Consider the following 20804-nt stretch of genomic DNA (forward strand, 5'->3'; position numbering starts at 1 on the left):
AGGAACTCTGTTTGGTGAATACCTATTGACCAATCCCGTCTCCCAGCAGCAGGGATTATGAATTATTATAGCTGTATATAGAAGCCGGCGGGGTGCGCAGTGTAGACGCATGTGCCGCTGGCTTTTACAGTTAATAATTGCGGATCGCAGCGGGTCTCTGCAGAATGAACCGCTGCGATCTGCACCTCAGCCCCTGGACTTCAACTCCCATCATGGGCAGAGTCTGTCCATGTTGGGAGTAGTAGTCCTAAAATTCCCGCAGCCGGGGGATGTGCTATTGCCATCCCTCAGCAGCACCGCGGTACTACAACTACTCCCATCATGGGACAGACTCTGTCCCATGATGGGAGTAGAAGTCCAAGGGCAGAGGGGCAGATCGCAGCAGATCATTCTCTGGAGAGCTGCTGTGATCCGCATTTATTAACTATACAAGCCAACGGTACATGCGTCTACACTGCGCTGCCCGCGGGCTCCTATATATACAGTTCTTATAATTCATAATCCCCGCCGGGAGACGGGAGAACTGATTGGTGAACAGCTATTGACCAATCAGAGCTCCCATGTCCCGGCGGCGGGGATTATGAATTATGAAAGTGTATACAGGAGCGGCGTGCAGCGCAGTGTAGCCGCATGTATCGCCGGCTTTTACAGTTATTAAATGCAGATCGCAGCGGGTCTCTGCAGAATGACCCGTGCGATCTCCACCTCAGCCTCTGGACTACAACTCCCATCATGGGCAGAGTCTGCCAAAATAGACACTTTGGTACGTGTCCTCCGAGGTGGTGTATATTTGCACAAGAAAATGCCGTTCGTGCATTTTTTTGCACAAAAAAAACAACGCAGTTAGTTAATTCGATTCTACTGTAGAAAATCCTCTACGGTAAACTTAACCGTAGACAAGGCGATGAAAAATTCTATCAAAATTTGCACAAAAAAATACACAAAAAAACACGCGCATATTTTTGCGGGAAAAAAATAGACACAAAACAGCTCTATATGCAATGATAAATTCCCCCCATTATGTGCACCTTTATGATATACAGTGCCCGTACTCCTCTTCTCCTGGTGCCGGAGACGTGCTGCTTCTGCTTTCACTAGAGGCAGAGAGCTCACTCCCTGCCTCTAGCACTGCACAGGTGAGCTGGTGGCAAACAATGGGAGTGAGCGCTTTCTCTCTGCCTCTAGTGAAAGCAGAAGCAGCGCGTCTCCGGCACCAGGAGAAGAGGAGTACGGGCACTGTATATCATAAAGGTGCACATAATATGTAAAGGCTCAGTGGAGTCACGCTGGCCCGCACATCATGGACATCGGGGGGTGGGGACCTGTGTGTCAATCACACAGTGGTCCCAGCACTCACTTACAGGGGATAGGCGTGGCGGAGGTGGGGCATTACAATCCCCAACCACTGACCGCACGATAAAACTATTTCCCTGCTGATAAAGTGTTATAAAGAGCAGCCAAAGGTATAGCTGCATTACAAGTGTTATCATCTATACTATCATGGTATTAGTCAGGGGGGTACAATATCCATGACAGTTGCGCTTTAATCAAGGTTGCTAGCATCTACATAGCCTCTGACATACTAAGCGCATTTCCAGAACTTGACTATTTCTTCATGTTACAAAATACTCACCCAACTCTGCTGGAAGTGTTTTACTGTTAGAGACTGATGAGCTTCCTTTAGGTTTAATACGGTGTTTTCTGTCTCATGTTACAAAAGAGGAGTTGGGAAGGGCTTTCACTGAAAGCAAAGACAGGAAGCACTGGGAGCAGTACTATGGAGGATACACAGGTGAGTTCTCGCTACCTTTTTATTAAGTAAATTCGTTTTCTAGTGATTATAACACACAGTATTTAGTTCTGGGCTGTCTGATTAGAAATGTAAATCTGAAGCTCTGGCTTCTGTTGCATTGCACAGCAACTCCTTTCATCATGTTCACACTTGTGCCTGTATTTTATCTGCAAAAAAGGATGTTGTTTTTTTGCAACCGTCTTCTGCTCAAAAAACTGTTTGGATCCAGAAGTGGATCCAAACAAGAAAGAGAAGTATAGATCCTGCCTTTTGAATCCACTTTTAGTTTTGGCTCAAAAACTGCAGTGGCAGATTTCCAGAAAAAAATAAGTAAATTAAACCAAAAAGAGGAAATCCAATCTTGGGTATGTTCATATGATTTTCTGCAGCAGATTTTGCTACCCATTAAAGTCAAAATCAGATTCAGCAGTAAAATCAAAATCAGCAGTAAATTGACAAGCAAGGAAGGCTTTATTCCAAAATGTGTTCCGTTATCTGCCATGTAAGAGCTCATTCAAACCACATTCTGGGGTTACAGCAGCGGGATCCAGCGGGAGAATTTAATAATCAGCCACTGCCATATCCCCGCTGGACCCGTGCTGCAACCAATTAATTTGGATGAGCCAGACCGAGGCAGGTAGTGACTCCAGTCAGCTCATTTTTGGACGGGATCCGTCTTTGTTACTTAAAGAGGTACTTCACTCCCCAGTTTAGTTCCGAATGCTGGTGCGGGCTTCAGGGATCACCACGCCCCCTCGTGATGTCACACTCCACCCTTCATGATGTCACACTTGCCCCCCTCAATGTTAGTCTATGGGAGGGGGTGTGATGGCAAATTAAAAATTCTCTCACCGGATCTGGTTGCTGTATCCCCCAAAATATGGTGTAAATGCAACAACACTGGTGAGTACCACCAGCTACACTATCATAAGCAGCAGGGCTGACATATATTCACCATTATTTAAAAAAAATGAGGCATGTCATGCTTTTCATCCATTTTGCTAATAGAATGGGCTCATTAAACTCTATTGAGAGGGATTAAAATATGCATGTATTTGATTCGTATTGTATCAGTATTTAACTAGTCATTCCTGTTTTAGACAGACTATCATGTAGGCTATGCTTACTGGGGCAATGTCTACATGGAAAACTTCCGTGCGCACATTGTCGCGACAGTGGAGCGCCGGCAGAACATGCCTGCACTAGGACCGCTCTGAAATGTGCCGTCTCATAGACTTCCAGCGCAGACATTCTGAATTTGCGGAAAATTTGAACAGCGCAGCAGAATCCCATTGAAATGTGGAATCTCTGTGTGGAATTCAAATGCAAAAATTGGGAACATAGCCATATCAAACCCCTTGAATTTACAGAGAAAGGCTAGAATTCCACTGAGGTTTTTTCCCACCAGCAAAAACACCAGGAAAAACTGCCAGGAAAACTGCCACAGATTTTCCTTGCATTTTGGCAGTTCTTCGGGCATTTTTTCTGGTGTGTGGAAATAGCCAGTTTTCTCACTGTCTTCAGGTACCACTCTGTGGGTCGGATGCTGAGCGCCCGGTCCACAGAGTGTTAGGAGGTGAGGAGTAATGGCCAGCATCACTACTTACCTCCCCCGGCCGTATAGTATACTGGGGGCATAGTGAACCTGTGTATACTATACAGTGGCCTGGAATCTTGTCACTGTACTGACAGGACTCCCTGCTCCTATAGCCCTTTGAACGGTATACAGAATATACAGCTATCTATAGATAGCTGTATATAGTGTATAGAGAACACGAGGTCTACTTGTCTTCCTCGCTCCCTGTCCCCGCCGGGTCCGTGTAGCTCCGACCCCTAGTGATGATGTCATTAGGTGGCGGAGCTACAGACGGGAGCCAGGTTAGTAAGTCTGAAGCTCTGTTCACATTGTTCGTTTTGTATAATGTGAACTGACCCTTCTGGCAGTGTCTACCCCGACAGGGAGATTCCAGCTGTTGCTAAACTACAACTCCCAGCATGCCCAGACAGCTAAAGGCTGTCTGGGCATGCTGGGAGTTGTAGTTTTGCACCAATTGGAGGCTCTCTGTTTGGGTAGACATTGCATTATGGGCGCTCTCCCCAGCAGACAGCGCCAAAAATGTACTAACCAATAATTTTTTTTTTGTGTTTTTTTCTTCTCATTTCAGATCCGTGTATTGTATGCAGAGGATTACGCAGATTCAATGGATTACAGCTGATGAACAGTTTTTTGTTTTTTTTTCTTTTAATAAAATGGTTAACGAGGGCTGTGGGGGAGTGATTTTTAAAATAAAATCATTTTTCCAATGTGTTGTGGTTTTTTTATTTATTGAATTTTCAGGGTTAGTAGTGGAAACTGTCATATAGACTAAGTCCATTACTAAGCTGGGGCTTAGCGTTAGCCCCAAAATCAGCTAACGCTAACCTTGAATTATAACCCCAGTACCCACCGCCACAGGGGTGTCGGGAAGAGCCGTTCCAACAGGCCTGGAGCATCAAAAATGGCACTCCTGGGCCTAGGCAGTAACAGGCTGATGTTATTTAGGCTGGGGAGGGGCGGTAACAATGGTCCTTGCCCCCACCCTGGTAATGTCAGGCTGTTGCTGTTTGGTTGGTATTGTACTGAGAATGAAAATACGGGGAACCCTATACGTTTTTTTTATTTATTTATAAAAATTTAAAAAACGCATAGGGTTCCCCATATTTTCATTCTCAGTACCAATACCAACCAAACAGCAACAGCCTGACGTTACCAGGGTGGGCGAGGATCATTGCTACTGGCCCTCCCCAGCCTAAATAATGCCAGCCTGTTACCGCCCAGGAGCGCCATTTTTGATGCTCTGGGCCTGTTGGTACCGGCTCTTCCTGACACCCCTGTGGCGGTGGGTACCGGAGTAATAATTGGGGGTTAGCGCTAGCTGTTTTTGGGGCTAACGCTAATGCTCTGGGCCTGGTCAATAAGACCGGCTTCCACTACTAAGCCTGAAAATTCAATAAAAAATAAAACCCAACACATTGGAAAAAAAAATGTATTTTAAAAAACACTCCCCCACAGCCCTCGCTAACCATTTTATTAAAAGAAAGAAAAAAAAGTTCACCCGCTGTAATCCTCTGCATACACGGATCTGAAATGAGAAGAAAAAAAAACACAAAAAATTGGTTAGTACATTTTTGGTGCTGTCCGCCCATAATGCAATGTCTACCCAAACAGGGAGCCTCCAATTGGTGCAAAACTACACCTCCCAGCATGCCCAGACAGCCTTTGGCTGTCTGGGCATGCTGGGAGTTGTAGTTTAGCAACAGCTGGAGTCTCCCTGTCTGGGTAGACACTGCCAAAAGAGTCTGTTCACATTATACAAAACGGACAATGTGAACAGAACCTTAGACTAACCAGCCTGGCTCCTGTCTGAAGCTCCGCCCCCCAATGACGTCATCACTAGAGGAGGAGTTACACGGACCCTCCCGGGACTGGAGGGAGGAAGGGGATTTCTTCATCTTCTGTATACGCTATATACAGCTATCTATAGATAACTGTATACCACCCAAAGGGTTAGCCTATACTGTCCAGCAGTGTAAGATAACTCTTTCCTTACTGGGCTTGCGCATAGCGCACAGCTAAGCAAGGGGTTAAGTGAGCCATCAATGTGTATACACATTGCAGGCTCACTGTAAGTTCTTGCTCGGCAGTAGATATACGATGTATATCTACTGCTCAGCATCAGCTGTTCTCCCGGGAGGATCGCAGGGGTGTCAGGAGGAGTGACATCCGCTGTGATCTGTCCCTTACTGCGGCTACTACACTCTGCTCCATGCTGGGAGCAGTAGTACCTGCATTAATAGACAAATTGCAGCAAGTGTCCCTCCTCCTGACACCCGCTGTGATCCTCCTTTATAATGTATAGATGCGGCCAGCCGCTCTTCTATGGTCCCCTGCACTGACGTGTATATATACACCTATTCATATTTCCTGCAGAGAGCTGTGATTTGCTGGAACCATCTGGCCAATCACAGCTCTGCGGGAAATATGAACATGTGTGTATATATATATGTCAGTGCAGGGGACCATAGAAGAGCGGCTGGCCGCATCTATACATTATACAGGAGGATAGCAAAGGGGTGATCTGTCAATTAATACAGGTACTACTACTCCCATCATGGAACAGTGTGTTCCATGCTGTGAGTATTAGTATTACCTAAAAAATAAAAATAAAATTGTTAAAAACACACACACTACATTTATATTATTGTCGGCTACATTTTTAGGTCCCTGCCCGCCCACATGATTCCTGTTTAAAAATTTTGTTGTAAAAAAGATACATTTCGTTAAATAAAAATGTTTCCATCACTACTGTATCTTTTTTTTTTTTTTTTTAATGATGCCCTATGAAATTTTATTTAAAAAGTTATCACTTTTTTGGTTCACTAGAGTCCAAAATAGAATAAAAAACGCCTGCAAAAACACCAAAGTTTATACCCACATGGCATTTTTCTTGGCGTTTTTGCTCTCCCATAGACTTCTATGGGAGGAAAACACCACGATTTCTGTGCAAAAAAACGCCAAACTAGGTTTTGTCGGGCGTTTTGGAAAACCAGCCTCTGAGCCCAAAATTGCTGAAAAACGCCAAAAGGATAAAAAAAAAAAACCAAACTGAAAAACGCCAGGTGGATCTGGCATTTTGCAGTTTACTATTGACTTGCAGCTAACATCTGGACGCTGCGTTTTTTCCCTGAAAAAACGCAGAGTGGGAAAATTGTGGTTTTTTACAATGTTTTTTGCAAAAAAAATCCTTAGTAGAATTCCAGCCAAATTCTGGGCAGAGATTTTAGTGCAGGGCTGGTGCAAGGATTTTTGTCACCTTAAGCAAAACCTAATTTTGCCGCCCCTTGGCTCCACCCCTTTGGTGCTGCCGCATTTAGCGCTGCCTACCTAAGCTGTTAACACTATGGGGAAATTTTTCAATAACTGAATAGTGGTGCAGTTTCCCATAGCAACCAATCAGATTGCTTCTTTCACTGGTCAGGCATTTTTAAAAATGAAAGAAGCAATCTGGTTGGTATGGGAAACTGCACCACTCTTTATTTACACAGTTATTGATGAATCTCCTGCAATACCAGACAGCCAGGTGCACCAATACCTACTGAACATGCATTTTCCTGAATACAACAAGCCCCTCCTGCTGCACACAAACCATTATTGCTAACTCTAACTTGCTACCATCTTGTGGTGCAGTGGATGATGTGTTTTCCATGTGTTCATCAGCACCTCCTATCAGGCGGTGGAGCTCTTTAACCCCTTAAAAACACTTGACGTAGATGTACGTCCTGGTGTGATGGTATTTAACACACCAGGACGTACATTTACCTCCTGTACATGACACTCACATCATGCACGGCAGGTCCCGGTGCTGCCACGGGGATCCGATCATCTGAAATGGTGGACTGAGGTCCCCTCACCTGCCTCTGTCCGTCTCCTGGGGTCCTCTGCTCTGGTCTGAGATTGAGCAGAACAGAGCAGAAGATCGCCGATAACACTGATCAGTGCTATGCATAGCACTGAACGGTACTAGCAATCAAATTATTACAATTAATAGTCTCCTATGGGGACATAAAAAGAAGAAAAAAAATTGAAAAATCTCCTCCCCCAATAAAAATGTAAATTGTCCCTTTTTCCCATTTTACCCCCAAAAAGCATAAAAAAATTAATAATTCATAAACATTTAGTATTGCCGCATATGTAAATGTTCGAATGATCAAAACATAATGTTAATGATCCCGTTCAGTGAAGGGCGTAAACATTTTTTTTTTAAAGTCCAAAATTGCTGAAATCAGTCGCTTCCTATAACCATCAATAAGCTTCTTACACCTCTCAGCCGGAATGTTGGACCACTCTTCCTTTGCAAACTGCTCCAGTTCTCTCTTATAGGAAGGGTGCCTTTTCCCAACAGCAATATTAAGATCTATCCACAGGTGTTCAATGGGATTTAGATCTGGACTCATTGCTGGCCACTTCAGAACTCTCCAGCACTTTGTTGCCATCCATTTCTGGGTGCTTTTTGACATATGTTTGGGGTCATTGTCCTGCTGGAAGACACAAGATCTCGGACACAAACCCAGCTTTCTGACACTGGGCTGTACAGTGCGACCCAAAATCCGTTGGTAATCCTCAGGTTTCATGATGCCTTGCACACATTCAAGGCACCCAGTGCCAGAGGCAGCAAAACAGCCCCAAAACATCATTGAATCTCCACCATATTTCACTATAGGTACTGTGTTCTTTTCTTTGTAGGCCTCATTCCGTTTTTGGTAAACAGTAGAAAGATGTGCTTTACCAAAAAGCTCTATCTTGGTCTCATCTCTCCACAAGACCTTTTCCCAGAAGGATTTTGGCTTACTCAAGTTCATTTTGGCAAAATGTAGTCTTGCTTTTTTATGTCTCTATGTCAGCAGTGGGGTCCTCCTGGGTCTCCTGCCATAGCGTTTCATTTCCTTTAAATGTTGACGGATAGTTTGCGCAGACACTGATGCTCCCTGAGCCTGCAGCTTGAATATCTTTGGAACTTGTTTGGGGCTGCTTATCCACCATCCGAACTATCCTACGTTGACATGATTCATCAATTTTTCTCTTCCGTCCACACCCAGGGAGATTAGCTACAGTGCCATGGGTTGCAAACTTCTTGATAATGTTGCGCACTGTGGACAAAGGCAAATCTAGATCTCTGGAGATGTACTTTTAACCTTGAGATTGTTGATATTTTTCCACAATTTTGGTTCTCAAGTCCTCAGACAGTTCTCTCCTCCTCTTTCTGTTGTCCATGCTTAGTGTGGCACACACAGACACACAGTGCAAAGACTAAGTGAACTTCTCTCCTTTTTATCTGCTTTCAGGTGTGATTTTTATATTGCCCACACCTGTTACTTGCCACAGGTGACTTTAAAGGAGCATCCCATGCTGAAAGCAATCTAATTTTTCCACAATTTTGAAAGGGTGCCAATAAGTTTGTTGAACCCATGTTTAGAGTTTGGTGGGGCATGATGTCCAATTAGTTTTTTTCCCTCCCTTTTTTTGTTAAGTTCCAATACACACAAAGGAATAAACATGTGTATAGCAAAACATATGTTACTGCAATCCTTTTTTGATTTTACTTGATTTTCTTGAAAAATTTCAGGGGTGCCAACATTTACGGCCATGACTGTAAGTCATAGTTACCAAAAGTTTTAAATGACACCTATATACAAAGGACAAATATTACCATCCCAAAGTAACTATGAACACCACACTGCTATTGAAAAAAAATCACTATATACAGACCAATATTGCCCTGTACAGCTGGTATAGAGGTACAGTACAGACCAAAAGTTTGACCACACCTTTGACTATGAAAATTGTAGATTCACACTGAAGGCATCAAAACTATGAATTAAAAGGGTACTTCGGTGAAAAAAGTTTTTATTTTTATTTTTTTTTTTAAATCAGCTGGTGCCAGAAAGTTAAACAGATTTGTAAATTACTTTATTAAAAAATCTTAATCCTTTCTGTACTTATTAGCTGCTGAATACTACAGTGGAAATTCTTTTTAGTTTGAAACACAGAGCTGTCATCATGAGCACAGTGCTCTCTGCTGACATCTCTGTCCATTTTAGGAAGTGTCCAGAGTAAAAGGAAATCCCCATAGTAAACACATGCTGTTCTGGAAAGTTCCTAAAATGGACAGAGATGTCAGCAGAGAGCACTGTGCTCATGATGTCAGCAGACAGCTCTGTGTTTCAAAAAGAAAATAATTTCCGCTTTAGTATTCAGCAGCTAATAAGTACAGAAAGGATTAAGATTTTCTAATAGAAGTAATTTACAAATCTGTTTAACTTTCTGGCACCAGTTTATATATATATATATATATATATATATATATATATATAAGTTTTACACCGGAGTACCTTTTATACACCTTTAACCCCTTAACGACCACGGATATAAATGTACGTCCTGGTTTGGCGGGACATCCCGCACCAGGACGTACATTTACGTCCTGTGTATGACCACGAGCATCGGAAGGGTGCTCGCGTCATACACGGCAGGTTCCGACTGCTAGCAGCAGCCAGGGACCCGCCCGTAATGCGGATGTCTGCCATTAACCCCTCCAATGCCGTGATCAATACAGATCACGGCATCTGCGGCATTGCGGCACTTTAATTGGATGATCCGCGGGGATCCGATCATTCAGCATGAAAGCCGGAGGTCCCTTACCTAGCTCCGGCCGTCTCCCGGGGTCTTCTGCTTTGGTCTGCGATCAAGCAGACCAGAGCAGAAGATCACCAATAATACTGAGCAGTGCTGTGTCCTATGCATAGCACTGCACAGTATTAGCAATCAAAGGATTGCTATAGATAGTCCCCTATGGGGACATAAAAAGTGTAAAAAATAAAAAATAAAAATAAAAAGTTTAAAAATGTCAAAAGTAAAAAAATGTGAAATATCCCCTCCCCCAATAAAAATGAAAATTGTCAGTTTTTCCAATTTTACCCCCAAAAAGCTTAATATTTTTTTTTTTTTTATAAACATATTTGGTATCGCCGCGTGTGTAAATGTCCGAACTATCAAAATATAATGTTAATGATCTGGTACGGTGAATGGCGTAAACATAAAAAATTTTAAAAGTCCAAAAATGATGTTTTTTTGTCACATTTTATTCAAAAAAAAAAATAATTATCTAAAAGTTTATATATGCAAATGTAGTATCTAAAAAAAAAAGTACAGATGGGGGCACACAAAATGAGCCCTCATACTGCCCTATATACGGAAATGTGAAAAAGTTATAGGTGGTCAAAATAGGGCGAGGAGGAAAAAACGAAAACGCAAAAATAAAATTGGCTTGGTCATTAAGGGGTTAACACATGTGGCATTATATACATAACAAAAAAAAAGTGTGAAAATATGTCATATTCAAGGTTCTAGCCACCTTTTTTTATTACTGCTTTGCACACTCTTGGCGAGCTTCAAGAGGTAGTCACCTGAAATGGTCTTCCAACAGTCTTGAAGGAGTTCCCAGAGATGCTTAGCACTTGTTGGCCCTTTTTGCCTTCACTCTGCGGTCCAGCTCACCCCAAACCATCTCGATTGGGTTCAGGTCCAGTGACTGTGGAGGCCAGGTCATCTGGCACAGCACCCCATCACTCTCCTTCTTGGTCAAATAGCCCTTACACAGCCTGGAGGTGTGTTTGGGGTCATTATCCTGTTGAAAAATAAATGATGGTCCAACTAAACGCAATCCGGATGGAATAGCATGCCGCTGCAAGATGCTGTGGTAGCCATGCTGGTTCAGTATGCCTTCAATTTTGAATAAATCCCCAACAGTGTCACCAGCAAAGCTCCTCCACACCATCACACCTCCTCCTCAACACCAGCACACCTATAAAGTGAAGACCATTTCAGGTGACTACCTCTTGAAGCTCAACAAGAGAATGCCAAGAGTGTGCAAAGCAGTAATCAAAGCAAAGGGTGTGAATCTACAATTTTCATAGTCATGAAAATAAAGAAAACTCTGAATCAGAAGGTGTGTCCAAACTTTTGGTCTGTACTGTACATACCAGCTGGACACAGACTCTGCAGACTTTATAGATGATTACAGTTAAATCCAGTGACTCACAGGGGGCATCTTCCCTGATCAGTGTTTCTTTCTTTTGTATCTGTCCTGGGCGTCAAAGATTTCTCCAGGCATGACTCTGCCAGATAAAAACCATTTTAAACTTCTCATTCCAGCACAATCCCAACACGTTACACAATCCTCACCGCCACTCTTTAAAAACTAAAATGTGTATAGTCCCACACAGTAAAAGTGCCCACTTTGGGTGTGACTGCAATCATCACGTACAGGGCCGCTAGATCTCCTCTCTTTTCCCAGTAAGGGCAGTGTCTTTAGGCAGCAGAACACACACAGTAAGGGCCCACTGAGGGTAAATGAGCCGCCGTCTGTCATCTGTCAGCGCATTTGCAAGAGGCAGTGCATCCTGTAAGTGACTGAGATTTCCTCGCATCCCCTAAAAATATTTGGTGAAAGTAGTGCCCTGGACTGAACACTATTTTCCCCAACAGTTTTTTTCTGTTGTTTTGCTAAGACCGATCAATAGATGTGCAGGAGTCAGCCGAGTGCTCAGCCCACTTGTATATCATCAGTTCTGCTCGGCTCTGCTCGATGAGTGGTGCGCACGGTGTACAAATTGTCAGAGGATGTCAAAACTGTTTCTACTGACTTTCTCTGTGAATCTGTACACAGCCACACATCTCAGAGATTTCTCCTTTTAACCCCTCCCAGACCCATGACATACATTATCTGCAGCCAACACCAGCTGTTGATGACCGACATCGGAGATCGCTCTGATGGCAGTCATTTAACTGTTTAAATGCTGTGATAAATACATTACATTGCTCTATCTAAGCAATCAAATGTTTACATAAAAGGGCTCAGGGTGATAAAAAAAAAAAAAAAAATACAAAAAAGCTTTTTCAAAATATAGCCAAACTATAAAATTATCACTTTCATGTTGGTGCATGACCAAAAAGCTGAAACTATGCAAAATTGGTACCCGGTTAACCCCTCCAGGACACAGGGCGTACAGGTACGCCCTGGCGTCCTGGGACTTAAGGACCCAGGGCGTACCTGTATGCCCTGGTCCGGTTAACAAACAGAAATGATCCAAACAAGGTATAGTTGGAATCATACAGACCCATGGCATAAATTTAGTTTGTTAATCTAAATTTGTAATGTTGGGAAGAGGTTAATACAAAACAGTTTCAGAATATATAATTTGACATAATATATATACCTAAATGGACATATATACATACTCAAACACATACATAAAGACAAGTATAAACATACAGGGGGAGATTAATCAAAACCTGTGTGGAGGAAGAGTTGCTGAGTTGCCCATAGCAACCAATCAGATTGCTTCTTTCATTTTAGAGGACTTTTCAAAAGTCTATGGGCAACTCAGCAATTCTTCCTCTGGACAAGTTTTGATAAATCTCCCCCACAGTATATACACACAGATACATACAGTATACATATTACACATGCACAATTAGTAATTTGCACATTACATACATAGATGCACTTAATGTTTACATGGCCTTGTTGAAAGTGTAAGGAAGCCCCCCAGAGAGCTGGCCCTACTAACGTGAGCACTGTTCAGCCTTTTTCCCTGCCCCTACCAATCCTCGGATTTGACTGTAGAAAAAGCAGCTAGTTATAGTGAGGCAGGAAGGGCCTAGGTAGAGAGGAGAGGGCCTGCATTAAGTAAATGGCACTCAGGTGGCGCCCTCGGCCAGTGTGCGTGTTGTGTGTTTTTTTTATTTATTTTTTTTATTTACTTTACAGGCTTAGTAATGGAAGCTGTCTTATAGATTGAATCCATTACTAAGTCGGGGCTTAGCGTTGGCCCCAAAAACAGCTAGCGCTAACTACCAAATACTACCCTGGTACCCATCCACACAGGGGTGCCAGGAAGAGCCGGTACCAACAGGCACGGAGCGTCAAAAATAGCGCTGGGCCTACGCGGTAACAGGCTGGCGTTATTCAGGCTGGGGACCTCGCCCACCCTGGTAACATCAGGCTGTTGCTGCTTGGTTGGTATCCCATTCTCGGCCTAATACCAACCAAGCAGCAACTGTCTGACGTTGCCAGGGTGGGCGAGGACCATTGTTACTGGCCCTCCTTAGCCTAAATAACACCAGCCGGTTACTGCCTAGGCCCAGGAGCGCCATTTTTGACATTTTGGGCCTGTTGGTACCGGCTCTTCCTGTCACCCCTGTGGCGGTGGGTATTGGGGTAATAATTGGGGGTTAGTGATAGCTGTAATTGGGGCTAACGCTAAGCCCTGTCTTAGTAATGGACTCTGTCTAGAAGACAGCCTCCACTACTAAGCCTGTAAAGTAATTTAAAAAAAAAAATCATAACACGTTTTAAAAATGTTTATTCCAAAAAACACTCCCCCACAAGCCCTTGTTAACCATTTTATTAACGGTAAGCAAATAAAAAAAATAAAAAAAATAAAAAAACGCCGGTCGTGTTCATAGTCCACCAAATCCAAAATAGTCCTCTGCATATATGGATCTGAAAAAAAAACCTTGGGGAGAATGCCCATGAAGCAGGGAGCCTCCAGCTGTTGCTAAACTACACCCCCATCATTTACAGACAGCCTTTGGTTGTCTGGGAATGATGGGAGTTGTAATTTAACAACAGCGAGTCTCCAGTTAAGTACCAGCTGGAGTCTCGCTGTTCCTAAACTACAACTCCTGTGATGGGAGTTGTAGTTTAACAACAGCTGGAGGCACCCTGGTGTTAAAATGTCTCTCTGGCCACCCGCCCGCATCTCCCACCTTCCCGCAACGGGAAGTGGAGCCGGCTCACAGAAATATGAAAGTGCGGCACTGTAATTTCATATTTCCTGCCTGGAGCCCTGATTATGGCTCTGGTGGGAAATATGAAATTACATTGCCATGGTTTCATATTTCTGTGAGCTGGACTGTTCCGCTCCCCACTCGCATCTACCGCCCCCTAGCTGTAGCAACTATAACTCCCAGCATGTCCTAACAGTGAGGACATGCTGGGAGTTGTAGTTTCACCAGCAAATGGGCAGGAAGTAGATGCAGGCGGGTGCAGGGGAGCAGATTTGCGCAAAAAGTCACAGCTGCGACTTTCTGTGCGACTTTTTAAAAATGCTGTCAAAAGCAAGTTTTGTAAGCCAACTTTTTGAAGGGGGTTTGTGACTTATTTTCTTATACGCAACTTTCGCACTTGATTAATTCCTGACCACTGCAAAGTGAAAACTGAAGATTGCTTAGGTAGGGCTGAATGGTATTTTTTGCTTACCCACCAAAATTGCACAAAAATTTGCTTAGGTGCACGTGTGACTTTTGTAAGCACAAATATTCTCTAAATCCCTTGATAAATCTCCCCCATAGTTAGTACGGTTGAAGAAAGACATACATTCATCTTTCGTAAACCATTTTATTTAACACCTTAAGGACTCGCGTTCGCTTTTTCCTCCTCACCTTTTAAAAATCATAACCCTTTCAATTTTGCACCTACAGACCCATATGATGGCTTTTTTTTTGCACCACCAATTTTACTTTGTAATGACATCAGTCATTTTACCCAAAAAATCTACTGCGAAACCCAAAGAAAATCATTGTGTGACAAAATTGAAAAAAAAAAATTGCCATTTTGTAACTTTTGGGGCTTCCATTTCTACACAGTGCATTTGTCTTTATTCTGTAGGTCCATACGATTAAAATGATACACTACTTATACAGGTTTGATTTTGTCTTACTTCTGGACGAAATCATAACTACATGCACAAAAATTAATACGTTTAAAAATGTCCTGTATGAGAGCTAATTTTTTTTTTTTGCGCCGTGATCTGAAGTTTTTATCTGTACCATTTTTTTTTTTTATTATTTCTCATTCAAAAATATTTTTATTATATTAAAACAGGGAAAACATACAGAATAGAACCACTGTCTCCAGTGCAATGGAGCGGTAATTGACGTGACTATAGGTAATATTAATGTTATACATGCAATACCAAGAAGAATTATCATGGTGGTATCAATGGGGTGTTGTCAAGTCCCACTGAGCAGATAATCATAATAATATATTGGTACTGGTGGAAATCAAGTGATTCAGGAGAAAAATATGGAGATATAGGGAGTGGTGCAGAGGGGATGGGGAAGAAGGGGTAAGGGGAAGGAGGGGGGTGGGGTAGGGATGCGGAGATGGGAGGAGGGGTGTGAAGCGGTGGAAAGAGCGAGAGAAGAGGGTAGAGAAAGTATAAGGGGGTTAGAAGAGAAGGGGGAGTGGGTGGGAAAAGATAACAGAGCGGAAACAACATAAACCACAAACCTGAACGCCACCAGTCAACTCCTCCTACTCCACAGCCCTTGCACATCCGCTCAGAAGTGAAGGCCGCAAGGCCAGGGAAGAGGTCCTTTATACACGAGTAAGCCTAATCAGTATGATAGAGAGGAGTTTCTGTAAATGCGAACCATGGTCGCCAAACCGCAGTGTACCTAGCGGAGGCACCGGAGGAATCAGCCATGCGACTGATGAAGTAAATCTCCCTATACCATTCGAAGATCGATGGAGGGCAGGTCTCTTTCCGGTGTCTAGGTACAACAGTCCTAGCCGCCATCAAATGAAGCTGGGCCAATGTGTTAGGTGGAGATTTCCATGATCTAGGGAGAATCGTTAATAGAAGCACTTTCCGGTCGTTGGGATAGTGCACCCCCTGTAATGGTTAGTATATGGGACAGTGCGATGGTCCAGAATTGACTAAGAGAAGGGCATGACCACCAAATGTGGGTCATGGTTCCCCGGGCTCTCCCGCACCTCCAGCAGATATCAGAGACCTGCGGAAACATCCTATGTAGGACCACAGGAACCCTATACCATCTGGTCAGGATCTTATAGTTGGTCTCCTGCGCCCTACAAGAGAGACAGTTTATGGCACATCTGGAAGGCTGTAGCCCAATTGGACGGAGAAAAGGTCGTGCCCAGTTCCTCCTCCCATGTCCCCACAAACTTCGGAGGACATAGCTCAGCCTCATCAAGGAGTAGGCCATATATTAGATAGACTGCTCTGGGGACCGGGGAAGAGGAAGAGCACAGGACCTCAAAAGGCAGAAGGGGTCTATCCAGTCTCAAGTTCCTACCCTTAGCCGTCACAAAGTGTCGGAGTTGTAGATATTGTAGGTACTTGGTCGGTGTGCAGAGGTGTTCCGGCACCAGGTCCTCGTACGTGCGAAGTAGAGAGCCCGTCATAAGGTCCCCAAGGGGGGAGGGTCGGGGGTTGGACATACCTAGAAAGGAGGAGCAGTCAACTCTGGGTGGGAATCGTGGATTGTTCAGGACAGGCACTAGTGGGCCATCTAGTGACAGGTTCCTGGTGCCAGTCAGGTATCTCCGAAGGGCTGTGTACAGTTCCCTGGAAACCCATGGTAATGTGGTGTGAATTGCTGTAGTGATGGTGCCAGGGGGTAGCCAGGGAAAGGAGAGTATCTCAAACCCAGTGCCAGCTAATTCAATCCCCACCCATCGTTTGGCGGAGCGGACGTGGAAGAAATCCAGAAATCTGTCCAGCAAGGCTGCGAGGTAATAGACCTTACAATCCGAGACTGCAAGCCCAGCCACTTGTTTACGCCTAAACAATACTTCCCTGGAGAGTTTCGACGGCCGCCCCGCCCAAACGAATTTCCCACACAGTCTGGCGATCCTGTGGAAATATGAAGTGGAAATGGCCACGGGGACTGTCAAGAAGAGGTACAATAGTCCGGGGAGAACGTTCATTTTAAGTATATTGGCCCTTCCACCTTTTTTGTTTTGATCACTTTTTATAAAAAAAATTTCTGGTGTAAAAAGTGACCAAAATACGCTATTTTGGACTTTGGAATTTTTTTATGTGTACACCATTGATGTGCGGTTTAATACATTTTTATTGTTTGGACATTTACGCACGCGGTGATACAACATACGTTTATTTTTATTTACATTTTTTTTTATGAGAAAAGGGGGGTGATTCAAAGTTTTATTAATGAAGGGGTTAAAGGGGTACTCCAGCGGAAAACTATTTTTTTTTTTTTTTTTATCAACTGGTGCCAGAAAGTTAAACAGATTTGTAAATTACTTAAAATTATGTAAAAAACAAAAAAATAAATAAAAACGTAATCCTTCCAGTACTTATTAGCTGCTGAATACTACAGAGGAAATTCTTTTCTTTTTGGAACACAGTTCTCTCTGCTGACATCATGACCACAGTGCTCTCTGCTGACATCTCTGTCCATTTTAGGAACTGTCCAGAGCAGCATATGTTTGCTATGGGGATTTTCTCCTACTCTGGACAGTTCTTAAAATGTATACAAGAGAGAAAAAAAGAAGACCAGAGGACTGTTACCCTAAATAAATAGGGGGGGGGGGGTTCCCTTGCGGGTGGGGTGCAGGCTCTGTAGATTGTCCACTCACCTTGAGCGTATAGAACATACGCATGTCACCCCGTATAGGGTTATGAGGATGATGTGGATCTGTGCAGCCCAAAGGTCCCTGGAACAGCCAGCCGGTGTCCTGTGAAGTACTGGATATGGTGAGGACAAGATGACTTTGGCAGCAGGTGCTCAGAATCCCGGTAGAAATAGTTAAACTCAGGTCATGAGGTAGTAAAGTACGGCAAATTTATTGGATGTACAGCAATACAGCAATGACGCGTTTCGGGATGAGGCTACCCCTTCTTCAGATTGACAGTAGTACATGCATAACACAAAGGAGGGTTTATATACACATGGTGATTGGAACACAAAATGGAGGATGGTGCAAAAGGTAAAAAGGTCATGGGATAGCATAACCGGTTGGAGTCAGTATAATATGCATAAAAACCAGCGAAAAAGAGTTGGAGAAGAAACATAGTATAATTCTTATGTTTGACCGCAGAGAGGGTCATCAAAAGAAATAGAAAGCTAGGGTAAACGTAGTGTGTGTTGTTATGTAATGGAGAATTATGTCCGGGCAACATGAAAGGGAGGCTTGAATTACTCTGTAGGAGCGTCTATGCGTGTCACGGTGATAAACACTGTCACGCTGGAGCTCCCCTAGTGTGCAGGAGTTGGTTGTTAAGGACGCGTTGCTAGTGAAGCCACACATCCTGTAACAACAAATAGAGGGGGAGAGACATGTGCCGGTGCATTGCCGTGGAATGAGATTTGCCATAGAATGAGATGGTCCGCCTCCATCACATCCTATTGGCTCCCTCTTGTCACGTGACATATTTAAACGTCACGCATCGATGCGCACAGCAGTGTCAGTTTGGCTATCACAGGGAGAGGATCTCCTCACCCTGTGATAGCTGAAGCTGTACGGAGCTCTCATGGCCTCTGTGGCCCGACAGAAGTTCACACATGTACGCAGCTCATACGGCTGCCTCATATACATTTACTGTTCATCCACAGCGCTATCGGGATCCCTATGCCCGATGGCGCTGTCATCAGGATCCCCACGCCCGCAGCTCTACACCCCGTCCCCCGCAGCTCTACTCCCCGTCCCCCGCAGCTCTACTCCCCGTCCTACGCAGCTGTACTCCCCGTCCCCCGCATCTCTACTCCCCGTCCCCCGCAGCTCTACTCCCCGTCCTACGCAGCTGTACTCCCCGTCCCCCGCATCTCTACTCCCCGTCCCCCGCATCTCTACTCCCCGTCCCCCGCAGCTCTACTCCCCGTCCCCTGTGAACGCTCAGGGAGCGATCCACAGCGCTATGGGGATTCCTACGCCCGATGGCGCTGTCATCAGTGTGCATCCCCGCGAGCGCCCCATGCCCGCAGCTCTACTCCCCGTCCCTCCGTAGCTCTACTCCCCGTCCCGTTAACGCTCAGGGAGCGGGGAACAGAAAGTAGAGCATCGGGCGCAGGTAAAGTAGTACTGCGCATGCGCAGCACTACGCGAATAACTTAACCTGCGCCCGATGCTCTACTTTCTGTTCCCCGCTCCCTGAGCGTTAACGGGACGGGGAGTAGAGCTGCGGAGGACGGGGAGTAGAGCTGCGGGAGTGGGGCGCTCGCGGGGACGCACACTGATGACAGCGCCATCGGGCATCGGGCTCCCGATAGCGCTGTGGATCAACAGTAAATGTATATGAGGCAGCCGTATGAGCTGCGTACATGTGTGAACTTCTGTCGGGCCACAGAGGCCATGAGAGCTCCGTACAGCTTCAGCTATCACAGGGTGAGGAGATCCTCTCCCTGTGATAGCCAAACTGACACTGCTGTGCGCATCGATGCGTGACGTTTAAATATGTCACGTGACAAGAGAGAGCCAATAGGATGTGATGGAGGCGGACCATCTCATTCTATGGCAAATCTCATTCCACGGCAATGCACCGGGATCGTATTACCTATGTGAAGCAAATTGTAAGGCTTCTTTCACACTACAAATTCTCAGTTTTTAAAGATCCGTATGCACTATTTCTCCCATTAATATCTTCTGTCACAAAATAACGGCCGTTATTAATAACGGGTTAAAACGGCTATTAGAAAAATCCCATAGACTATAATTGTAACTGCCCTTTTCAGCTGATTTTCAGACTGAACTTTGTATGGATCTTTAAAAACGGAGAATTTTGTAGTGTGAAAGGGGCCTAAGTGCTGTGTACGCATATCTGCACCCGGGAAAGTCGGGTGCAGCATAGGAACAGATTTGTGTCAAGGAAGTAAAGCTATGAGTATAGAGGTAGATGGAGATATGGTATATAAATAGAATTAGGTATGAATGAATGTCACTATATGAAGGAAAATGTATATATAAAACTATAAATATATAAAATGAATATATAGTTATAGTGATAGTTGGTGTTTATATATGGTGTTATATCGCTATATCAGTGGGATGGAATATTTGAAATGACACTAATAAATAGATGAGGACATAAGTGGATAAATATGAGAAAAATAGCATATAATATATAAAATGGATAGATATAGTAAAAATTTGGATAAAATCACTGAATATAGATATGAGAATAAAACCCATACTGGCAGAAGGGGGGGGGGGAGGATATAGAAGGAGGAATAAACTAATAGACCATATAAAAATACACAATTCATAGAAATGGATAACCGTAAAAACAGGATGACGTAGTATGATTAAAAACTGTTGGTTATAAGTTGCTTTCAATGCATTCATTAAGACCTAGAGGGAATAAGGTGAGTGATTTAAATATCCAGAAGTTTTCCCGCTGATGTAGCCTATTGAAACTTTGGGGAACATCATTGTCAATGTGTTCAATGCAAGTCACTGAAAAGTTCGAGAAATTGCCACGATGGTGGGTGGAGGCATGTCTTGAGACACTGTGCAGTTGGTAGTTCAAACAAATGTTGCTCCGATGTTTGTTGATCCGATTACGAAGGCACTGGATGGTGCGGCCAACGTATTGTAGGCCGCAGGTGCATTCTAATAAATATGACATATTGGCCCTCATTTAC

General features: G+C 44.0%; 1 protein-coding gene across 5 annotated transcripts in view; it reads left to right on the forward strand.

The window, feature by feature from the left end:
• The first annotated feature begins 1734 nt into the window (after positions 1-1734).
• SFT2D1 (SFT2 domain containing 1) overlaps positions 1735-20804 on the forward strand; it is a 205277-nt gene continuing 186207 nt past the window's right edge. For 3 of the 5 annotated variants that reach the window (XM_056566857.1, XM_056566861.1, XM_056566864.1), the window contains exon 1: positions 20042-20085. In XM_056566857.1, coding sequence (XP_056422832.1) covers positions 20057-20085 — 29 coding nt within the window. In that variant the 5' untranslated portion in view covers positions 20042-20056. Of the gene's footprint in view, positions 1793-19765; positions 20086-20804 lie in introns of those variants that run through there. The other 2 variants (XM_056566859.1, XM_056566862.1) reach the window with 2 other exon arrangements.

Source organism: Hyla sarda, chromosome 3 (genome assembly GCF_029499605.1).
Source record: "Hyla sarda isolate aHylSar1 chromosome 3, aHylSar1.hap1, whole genome shotgun sequence".
Classification (NCBI taxonomy): Eukaryota; Metazoa; Chordata; class Amphibia; order Anura; family Hylidae; genus Hyla; species Hyla sarda.